This window comes from Rhinoderma darwinii, chromosome 7, assembly GCF_050947455.1.
Source record: "Rhinoderma darwinii isolate aRhiDar2 chromosome 7, aRhiDar2.hap1, whole genome shotgun sequence".
NCBI lineage: Eukaryota > Metazoa > Chordata > Amphibia > Anura > Rhinodermatidae > Rhinoderma > Rhinoderma darwinii.
In genome coordinates this window covers 79,153,803-79,165,046 of record NC_134693.1, presented here as the reverse complement: position 1 = coordinate 79,165,046, position 11,244 = coordinate 79,153,803, and the positions used below count along the sequence as shown (strand labels likewise).

Sequence of the window (11,244 nt, the reverse complement as noted above, 5' to 3'; positions counted from 1 at the left end):
CCAAAATCTAAAACGCACAGTATTAACCCAATCATATATATATATATATTTTATTTTTTTTTTAATAACCACGTGAAAATTATTACAACTCCTGCGGTCTGAATTAAACTGGTCCGCCAGCTGAGGCCGTTGAGAAAATACCAACTACTCGCTCTATGTTCTGGATCGTGACATGCGCGATATACTAGGCCTCGCAGCGCGCATGCTCATGTTCCATCTGCCCAGCGTGCGTGTACGTAGCAGTGAGGTCAGCAGAAGAAACCGCGCCTCTCTGAACGGCAGGTAAAGGCTTGAACAGGGAGATCACGTGGGGGCGTATCGCAGGAAGTCCCGCCCTTTCCGCTCTCGTTGGTCGGAAGTTAAAAACACGTTGCTGGCGCGTTGCTACTTCTTCTTTCGTTTAGTTTTCCTCCGTGAAGCTTCCGAGCCGAGAGGACCAGCCGAGACCGCAACTGAGACAAACCATGGTAAGAGAAGCATCCGCCGGTACGGGGTTGGGGAGATAAGCGTTGTGTTATGGTCTAACGTGCAGCCGCTAACTGCGGTCAGTGCTGGGCACGTGCAATGTCTATAGGTCGTGTACTGAAATGTAACGTGCTAGTTTCTGTATAGCGTTTATATTTCTCAACCCTGTTCATATGTGTATTTTACAGGCTGAGTGCGAGGTAAACCCCAAAGCCTACCCACTGGGTGATGCCCAAATGACAAAGACCATATTGGACCTCGTGCAGCAAGCCTCCAACTACAAACAGCTGCGAAAAGGGGCGAATGAAGGTAATCCATCTGTAGAGGATAAGGCTCGGTGCAGGCGCCGTATATACTGCTGGGATTCAGGAATGTGCTTATGAGGTTTTCCTTAGGAAATGACTTTCCTGGTGTAAGAGTACCGGATCTGGTCCTTGAATTCATGGCTCTTTGCACAGTGTGGTAATATGGCCATGTGCACAGAACCAAATGTGTAGTTGGTGAAACCAATGACAACCAATTAAAATCTAAGTACAGATCTGGACCTGCTGCAGGTGTAATGTGAAACTGGCCATACTCTGACTAGGATCTATTTGGTTATTGGATATTTTTTTTCAGCTGGTAACCTTATAATGTGCTGGGGGAACAATTTTTGGGTTTTCCATAGGTTTTTGGATCTTGTGTTTGTGGCTTTCACTGAACATGTCGTTTTCTGTGGGTCAATACAATTACGACAATGTATATAATTTATTTTTAACAGAGAAACCTAATTTGTTTAGTTAAATTTGTTGCCATATTCTGAGCTGAGGTTTTTTAGTTTTTTCTTTGAGTGGTGTGAGCCGAATTTCCTTTTAGTACCATTTTGGGATGCATAAGACTTCTTTTTTTTTTTTTTTTTTTTTTTTAATTGGAGGTGAGGCGAGCATACAAACCAGTAAAATGTTGGACTAGTTCAGCCTTTGTACAGATGCAGAGATATATATATATATATATATATATATATATATATTTATTTATTTTTACCATTTTTAAGGGAAAATGGTATAAAGAATTTTTAGTACTCTGGCCCCCGACTATTAGCTAACTTGTACAATATACTGCATACTTATGGATTGAGGTATATGGTTTTTGACCAGCTTCTATTAAGCTCTGGCAGGGCTTGATAGGAGCAGAAGGATGGCATATCAGGGGGGCGCACTCCTCCCATTCTTTCAAACAGCTTAGATTCCATTGTTGGTATTGACAACGGAATCTAAGTGGTTAAAGGCATTGTGTTGGCAGAAAAACATGTTGTTTTTTTTAAATTAAACATTTAGTGTGTGGGTGATTAAAGGAACAGTGTCATCACAAATAAATTTTTTATATGTTAAAGATGTTAGTGCTTTAATAAAAACGTTTATATTCATTTGTGTGTTTGTGTTTTACTGTTTCTTATTTTTACACTTATATCTTCCCTATGGGGGCTGCCATTTTTTGTTCCATTTCTGTGTGTGTCGATTAACGACACACACAGACATGGAATACGGCAGCCACAGTCCCATAGGGACTGTGAACGGCTCCCGTCCCATTGACTGCCGTGTACGGCGTCTGTGTGGGAACTGCGCATGCGCCGCTCCCACACAGTCCTATTTGAAATTGGCGCCGTCCGGCGCCATTTTCCTGTGGACCGGAAGTCGCGGCCGGACAGTAATATTACTACTTCCGGTCGCGGCTTCCGGACTTGTGCACATGGAACAGCGGCAGCAAACGGAGCGGACGGGCCGGAGGGAGCCGCGGCGGCAGGATCAGGTAAGAGATTTCAATGTATGTTAGTGTTTGTGTGTGTTTACTACTGTATGTAAACCTACTACACTGTGGGTTACCTCAAAAAATGGCGACACACAGTGTAGGAGGTTAAACCTTTCAAACCCCTCATTTATCCCGGCACTAGCCAGGATAAAGGAGGGGGGGATGCTGAGAGCTCACTAGAGCGAGGGCTTTTAACCCAATGTTGCAATGCTGCAATTTTGGGAACTAGCTCCATCTAGTGACCAAAAATGGGTAGTATTATAAATTAGAAAAAATTTATAATATTTCCTGACTCGTGAAAAAAATAAAAAAAATTTGAACAATGTTTAATCACCCACACACTAAATGTTTAATTTTTTAAAAAAAAACATGTTTTTCTGGCAACACATTCCCTTTAAACATTGTTCAAATTTTTTTTATTTTTTCCACGAGTCAGGAAATATTATAAATTAATTCTAATTTATAATACTACCCATTTTTGGTCACTAGATGGAGCTATTCCCAAAATTGCAGCGTTGCAACATTGGGTTAAAAGCCCTCGCTCTAGTGAGCTCTCAGCATCCCCCCCTCCTTTATCCTGGCTAGTGCCGGGATAAACGAGGGGTTTGAATGGTGTAACCTCCTACACTGTGTGTCGCCATTTTTTGAGCTAACACACAGTGTAGTAGGTTAACATACAGTAGTAAACACACACGAACATACATTGAAATCTCTTACCTGCTGCCGCGGCTCCCTCCGGCCCGTCCGCTCCGTTTGCTGCCGCTGGTCCAAGTGCACAAATCCGGAAGCCGCGACCGGAAGTAGTAATATTACTGTCCGGCCGTGACTTCCGGACCACAGGAAAATGGCGCCGGACGGTGCCAATTTCGAATTGGACTGTGTGGGAGCGGCGCATGCGCAGTTCCCACACAGACGCCGTACACGGAAGTCAATGGGACGGGAGCCGTTCGCAGTCCCTATGGGACTGTGGCTGCCGTATTCCATGTCTGTGTGTGTCGTTAATCGACACACACAGAAATGGAACAAAAAATGGCAGCCCCCATAGGGAAGAAAAAGTGTAAAAATAAGAAAGTAAAACAAACACACAAATGAATATAAACGTTTTTAATAAAGCACTAACATCTTTAACATATAAAAAAATAATTTGTGATGACACTGTTCCTTTAAACAGGCTGCTCTCCTATCCTGCCCATTGCATTTAGGTGTCTGCTGTACGTTGCAGCTGACACCGACAAGGTATGAAGCTGTTTTAGCCTGTATTAACAATCCAATATATGATTGGCTGCACTGTTTATCCTAGTCTTAAAAGGGCTGTCCAGTTCGCGGCCTGTTATACGGAGGACCTATCCACAGGGTAGGTAATCAGTATATGATCGGTGGGTCTTCGACACCTGGACCTCGCACTGACCAGCGTCCTGGAGATATGCTGGGGTCTGTGCCAGAAGCATCAGACCACTGTATATAGTGGCCATGCTGGGTTACTACAGCTGTTCTATTCTATGTACTTGAATTAGAGCAGAGCTGCAGCATGGCCACTATACTGTGGTTAGAGCCTTCTGCTTCCTGCACCTACCCCTGCATAGCTTCTTGATGCTGGAACTGCTGACTGGTTTGGGGTCTGGGTGTTGGTAGGGCAATCCAATGGTAGGGAAAGTCCCTGCTCCACCATTCACTATATATCACTGGACACGAGGCAGTGATGTCTCTGCACTGCACAGACCTGAGGAGCAGAGGGATCTCCTCCACTCGTCACTGGAACTTAGGCGAGTATGTATGTTTTCAGGCACTATTGGGGGCAGCTATGGGGGACTTTATTGTGTGTACCAACCTGTATACCCTCAATACATCAAACTTTAAATCTAAACAAATAACAAGCACATTCTTGCATATTGAGCTCCACATACACAAAGGACCATCATCACAGGACTCTGACGTACGTTTTGCCGTCTGCTTTTTGAAGGGGTTCTGGGTGGTAGGTTAAATCAATCTTTTAAATGGGTTTAAGAAGGGTTCCTCCTATTGATCCAATCATAGGTGGTCGTAATTAGCTTCAGCATATGTTGAAGATAGAATATTCATATTACCATAAGGTCTTGTTTTAATGGGGTCACTGCTCCCACTTGATTATATAGGGTGGCGGATGTATCCAGACCCCATGCACAAGACAGTCCCAGCATCCCAGTGTCTGGAGGGACACAGACAGCTCATCTACGTCATCACGTATCGCTGGGCCAGGAGACACAAGCGCACCACTGCAGCCATAGTAATGGGGGAAAGTTTATCCCAACAGGGACCACACATTAGCATTACTATTAGTCCCATATAGGTGCATATTATCTGCATAAATCTTGAACTAAAAAAACCCCACGATTATATACTGACTAGTAATTAGGGGAATATTTAGGGCACCAAAATTATCTCTGTTTATATACATCCATATATTTCAGAACTCGATCGGGTGCCCGGCCTCTGATTCGCCTGGTGAGCTGGCCTCCGATTCCAGGCAGGGGACTAAGGCCACCTTCACAGGAGCGTGCATCACGTTCGTGTGCAGTGCCTTGAAACCACGCACAGCACATGGGCCTATTGAGAGAGTCCGCTGCGTGAAAGATACTGCATGTCCTATATTGGTGCGTTAACACACACCTACGCGTCCATGGGTGTGAAAACCACGCACCGCACACGCGTATTCGGTGAGTGATGTACCCATCAATTCGGTTGAAAATAAGAAAAAAAAGATGTGCTTTCCGAGTGCGTGAATAACGCATGCCACTCGCAAAGCACACGGACTCATAACGTCACACAGACCCGATTCAGTGAATCGGACACGCTCGTGTGCATGAGGCCTTAGTGTAGAGGTGGTCATGTTCTTGCTCTACTGTTTCCATCACTCCCATAAAACAGAATTGAGACCTCTCCAGGGGCTGCATCACCAGGTGTAATGGGTATCTGTTTACCCCTGTTTTTGATTAAGTTGAGTGTTAGACCCGATTCTCAGATTTATAGCTTAACCTGTGAATATGCCATACATTGCTGAGTTCAGAATAGCTCTAATGATCCTAAATATGCTCAAAATCCAAAATTGAACGCCATTCCAAAGGCTACAAGCATCCGAACTTAGTGAAAACAATTAGGGTATGTTCACACGCGTAACCAAAAAGGTCTGAAAATACGTAGCTGTTTTCCATGAAAAACAGCTCCTGATTTTAAGAAGTTTAAGCCACTCTTTTCGCAACATTTTTTACTGCTGTTTTTGGAGCTGGTTTATGCGGCCATTTTGAAAAATTGCCCACAAAAAAACTCTTCCCCAGTCCTGTATGAACAGAACGCAGTTTTTCCTATTGAAATCAATGGGCAGATGTTTGGAGGCATTCTGCTCCCGAAAAATGTCTGAAAACTACGTGTGCACATACCCTTTGTGCTTGCAAAATCTGCCTAAGTCTGTAGCACGAAGGTCTCTTTCACATGGCAGTATATATAAGCCAAGACCTGGAGTGGAAAATAAAGTAGTATGGAAAGATTTGTACCTCTTCTGTATTGGATCCAGTCCTGGTTTTGCCTTAACCCCTTAATGACCAGCCTAGACCTTAAAGAGGCTCTGTCACCACATTATAAGTGCCCTATCTCCTACATAAGGAGATGGGCACTGTAATGTAGGTGACAGTAATGCTTTTTATTTAAAAAAATGATCTTTTTTCACAACGTTAGGAGCGATTTTGGTTTATGCTAATGAGCTTTCTTAATGCCCAAGTGGCCGTACTTTTTACTTTTGACCAAGTGGGCGTTGTACAGAGGAGTGCATGACGCTGACCAATCGGCATCATGCACTCTCCATTCATTTACACTGCACTAGCGATATAGTTATATCGCTATGTGCAGCCTCATACACAAAGCCTAACATTACTACAGTGTCCTGATAATGAATACACATGAAATCCAGCCTGGACGTCATGTGTACTCAGAATCCTGACACTTCTGAATCTTTTTTTGTGAGATTCCAGCAAGTGAAACCAAATCTCGTGAGATTACGGAGCTAAACGAGATTTGGTTTCACTTGCCGGAATCTCACAAAAGAGTCAGAAGTGTCAGGATTCTGAGTACACATGACGTCCAGGCTGAATGGTCATGTATATTCATTATCAGGACACTGTAGTAATGTTAGGGCTTGTGTATGAGGCTGCGCATAGTGATATAACTATAGCGCTAGTGCAGTGTAAATGAATGGAGACGAGCGCATGATGCCGATTGGTCAGCGTCATGCACTCCCCTGTACAACGCCCACTTGGTCGAAAGTAAAAGTACGCCCACTTGGGCATTAAGAAAGCTCATTAGCATAAACCAAAATCGCTCCTAACGTTGTGAAAAAATTGTTTTTTTAAAATAAAAAGCATTACTGTCACTTACATTACAGCGCCCATCTCCTTATATAGGAGATCAGCGCTATAATGTAGGTGGCAGTAATGCTTTTTATTTAATAAAACGATCTGTTTTCACCACTGTATTAGCGATTTTTGATTTATGCTAATGAGTTGCTTAATGCCCAAGTGGGCGTGTTTTAATTTAGACCAAGTGGGCGTTGTACAGAGTGTATGATGCTGACCAATCAGCGTCATGCACTCTCCATTAATTTCCTCAGCGCATAGGTATCCTTTTAGATCTATATGTGCTGTCTTATACTAACACATTAACGATACTGAAGTGTTTAGACAGTGAATAGACATTCCATGGGATGTCTATTCACAATCTCTGCACCTTGTTACTGTCTGTGGTAGTTACAGCAGAGGAAGCGTAATCTCGCGAGATTACGCAGTAAATGACAGGTTACAACGCGATTACGCCTCCTGCTGTAACTACCATAGAAACAATAATGAAGTGCAGGGATTGTGAATAGACATCCTGTGGAATGTCTATTCACTGTCTAAACACTTCAGTATTGTTAATGTGTTAGTATAAGACGGCACATAAGGACCTAGCAGGATCCCTATGCGCTGTCATACACTCCTCTGTACAACGTCCACTTGGTCTAAAGTAAAAACACGTCAACTTGGGCATTAACCCATTAGTGACCAGCCCATAGTGTTTCTACGTCTGTCACTAACGGGCCTTAGTTCGATGCAATGGACTTTTTATGTCGCTGCATCGGAATAAGTAAACAGAGCAGGGAGCTGTCAAATCTCCCTGCTCTCAGCTACCAGAGGTAGCTGGGGGCGTCCCTGCTCTCAGGTAGCTGGGGGCGTCCCTGCTCTCAGGTAGCTGGGGGTGTCCCTGCTCTCAGGTAGCTGGGGGTGTCCCTGCTCAAAGGGTGAGTGATATTAGTATCGATCTCACCCGTTTAACACCTCAGATGTGGTGCACAATAGCGTGCACTGCATCTGAGTGGTTTTGGAGAGAGGGAGGGAGCTCCCTCTCATCCATCTGACACCCGGCGATGAGATCGCAGAGTGTCTGTCTCCGATGGCAGCCGGGGGCCTAATAAAGGCCCCCAGGTCTGCCTGTAGTGAATGCCTGCTAGGTCATGCCGGACAGGCATAATACACTGCAATACAGAAGTATTGCAGTGTATTATAAATGCGATTGGATTATCGCATAGTGAAGTCCCCTAGTGGGACTAGTAAAGTTAAAAAAAAAAAAAAAAGTTTAAGTGAAAAAAATAAAATTAAAAACCCACTGTTCCCCCTTACAAACTGCTTTATTAACAAACAAAATAAAGTAAAAAAGTTACACATTTGGTATCGCTGTGTCCGTAACGACCCCAACTATAAACTTATTACATCATTTAACCCGCACGGGGAATGTTGTAAAAAAAACATGCAAAAATTGCTGTTTTCTTTGATTCCAGCCTAAAAAAGTGATCAAAAAGTCGCATCTACTCCAAAATGGTACCGATAAAAACTACAAGTCGTCCTGCAAAAAAAAAGCCCTCCTACAATTGCATCGGCGAAAAAATAAACGTTACTGCTCTTCAAATAGGGAGACACAAAAACAAATAATTTTGGAAGTGTTTTCACTGTGTAAAAGTAGTAAAACATACAAAAACTATACAAATTTGGTATAGTTGCAATCGCAACAACCCGCTGAATAAAGTTATTGTTTTTCATAGCACACGGTAAACAGCGTGAATTTAGGCCGCAAAAAAAGTGGCGAAATTGCTTTATTTCTTTACCCCCTAAAAGTTAATCAATAAGTTCTATGTACCCCAAAATGGTGCTATTAAAAATTACAACTTGTCCCGCAACAAAAGAAAACCTTATACAGCTATGTTGACTCAAAAATAAAGTGTATAGCTCTTTGATTGAGACTGGAAAAGCGTAAAGAATAGCTTGGTCATTAACTTCTAAAATAGGCTGGTCATTAAGGGGTTAAAGGTTGGCCACCATTTCTTTCACTACAAAGGTGTTTAAGCAGTTATTTGTAGGTTCCCATGTACTGCTTTCATGTAAAAATAGTTTTGTTTTTTTCCGTGTATATTGAGCAGCAAGATACCATGGAGGCCAAAATACAGCAAAGCCGTGCGATGTGGATTCAGCGTAAGGCCTCATGCACAAGGCTTTGTTTACAATCCTATAGATCAGAAATGCTCTGCTTATAAGTATTGCATGGTCCAGTTCTGTTCCTTAGCGGGCTACTGACTCCACTTTTCTAACGGATTCCATGAGCACAATAGTGTCATGTATTGGTTTATCTCCTGCTTATGACTGGATTTAATCTTTATAAAGTATAGAAACTGAGGGATTTTCTAAACACCTTTACCCTTTTGACACTTTTTTGCTTTTTATACAACTAATGTAACTGTAATAAACATTAATGTAATACTTCTATTCTTCACAGCCACAAAAACCCTAAACAGAGGAATTGCAGAGTTTATTGCTTTGGCAGCTGATGCAGCACCTTTGGAGATTCTTCTTCACCTTCCTCTTCTGTGTGAAGATAAGAATGTACCTTATGTCTTCGTACGCTCTAAGCAGGCTTTGGGAAGAGCCTGTGGGGTCTCCAGACCAGTCATTGCTTGTGCTGTCACCATCAAGGAAGGGTCTCAACTGAAGCCTCAGATCCAGTCTGTTCAGCAAGCCATTGAAAGACTGCTTGTGTAAACCACACTGATGTTTAAGCTTCTGCCATAAATTTAATTTCATTTGCTATTGTACAGCTTAAAAATGTAACAAGAGTTAAAACCTAGTTGAATGTTTGTAACAAATCTTCATATGTGGGTTTTCAGATTGCACCAATTAGTAGTACTCTTCCAAATTATACCTATAATGGTGATATGTTCAGTTGTTGCATGCATATTTTGTAACCAGAAATAAAAATGTGATAACTTTTTTTTTTTTTTTATGGATTATGTGTATTTTTTAAAGTAAACAAACCATACATATAAAACTAAAGTTGTTGTGTTTCTTTGCATGTGATGTTCTGCATTAGGTTTTCTGATTTAGATTGGGCAAAGCATTGCTTCGTATTAAAGGCTTTCCAGTCAGGAGCGTCATTTCACTTGGTAAAGTGGCCAAGGTGGTAGCATGCTTGAATGTTAAATTAATGCAAATCATTCTTTAAGCCCTTCGTGCTCGGTGATGTACTGACCGCATCGTTCACGCTCGGTGACTGAATGGTACGTCACAGGGAAAATGCGTTGCCGGTTTTCGCCGGCGCATTCGCGAGCTGTGACAGCTGCTGTTTCGGACCGCAGGCTATCACAGCTCAATATGCCGGGCCATGTCGCAATGGTACCGCCTCCTCGACCGCTGCTATTGGTCAGTCAGTGACTGTCTAATAGCAGTGATTGTTGTCTTACCTTCCTCTCCCTGAGATCTCATCCTGCTGCACCCACCCTGAATGTCTCTGTTGGAGTTAGAGGCGTTCAGAGCGGTTGTGTGCAGAAGGGGAGAGCAAAAAAGTTACTCTTCTGCTTCCCACTACCCACTCTTGTTCCCTTCCTCTATTCACCCCCCACGTTTTTGGTTAGTGATCTCCTATCACCGACCACTACTTGGTCTTCAGGACCAAATTTCTTGGTCCCTGGGGATTTTATAATTTTTTTTCTTTATAAAATATATAAAAATAAAAAAAAAGGTTTAGACAATTTAACTTGTTAGTTTAGTATTGGGGTTAGTGTCGGAACCGTCAAAAAGCGTAGTTGGGTATATTGTCAGGGAATTTAGCGTTGGGAATCCATCACCGTAGTTAGATCTAGCATTAGGGGTCCATCACCATAGTTCGGTTTAGCATCAGCGAAGCTCGGAATAATCTAGTTAGGTTTAGTGTCGGAACCATTGCTGTAGTGTAAGGTTTTGCATCAGGGAAGTTCAAATTCTAGCTAAGTTTAGTAAGGAACCCTCGCCCTAGTTAGATTTAGTGTCAGAAGTCCACTTGTTCCATAAAAACAAAAAAAATTATATGCACGTACGTTTAGGATTGGTGTCAGGGAACCGTCAAAAAGCAGTGTTGGGTATAGTGTCAGCAATCAGTCACCACAGTTAGGTACAGTGTTGGATTCATTACCGTAGTTGGGTACAGTGTTGGATCCATTACCGTAGTTGGGTACAGTGTTGGATCCATTACCGTAGTTGGGTACAGTGTTGGATCCATTACCGTAGTTGGGTACAGTGTTGGATCCATTACTGTAGTTGGGTACAGTGTTGGATCCATTACCGTAGTTGGGTACAGTGTTGGATCCATTACCGTAGTTGGGTACAGTGTTGGATCCATTACCGTAGTTGGGTACAGTGTTGGATCCATTATCGTAGTTCGGTTTAGCGTCCGGAAACCTCAGAATAATCTAGATAGGTTTAGTGTCAGACACCTGTCACCGTAGTTAGGTTTAGTGTCAGAAAATAGTCGCCGTAGTTAGGTATAGGGTGGATTTACACGAACGTGATATACGTCTGTGCAAAGTGCGTGATTTTCACGCGCCTCGCAATGACCTATATTAGTCTATGGGGCTGTGCAGACAGTTCCTGATTTTTATGCAGCAGATGTCCGCTGTGTAAAACTCAC

The 11,244-nt window shown here is 42.8% G+C and overlaps 1 protein-coding gene across 1 annotated transcript; it reads left to right on the top strand.

Annotated features, from left to right (window-relative positions):
* Nucleotides 1–304: 304 nt before the first annotated feature.
* On the top strand, nt 305–9,573 carry SNU13 (small nuclear ribonucleoprotein 13). The gene is made up of 3 exons (XM_075833599.1): nt 305–467; nt 654–774; nt 9,082–9,573. The coding sequence occupies exons 1-3, from the start codon at nt 465–467 to the stop codon at nt 9,342–9,344; spliced, it is 387 nt and encodes a 128-aa protein (XP_075689714.1). The 5' UTR covers nt 305–464; the 3' UTR covers nt 9,345–9,573.
* Nucleotides 9,574–11,244: the final 1,671 nt, after the last annotated feature.

Coding starts and splice junctions, on each gene's coding strand:
- SNU13 (XM_075833599.1), top strand. Junction 775..9,081: donor GCGAAAAGGGGCGAATGAAG/GTAATCCATCTG, acceptor TATTCTTCACAG/CCACAAAAACCCTAAACAGA.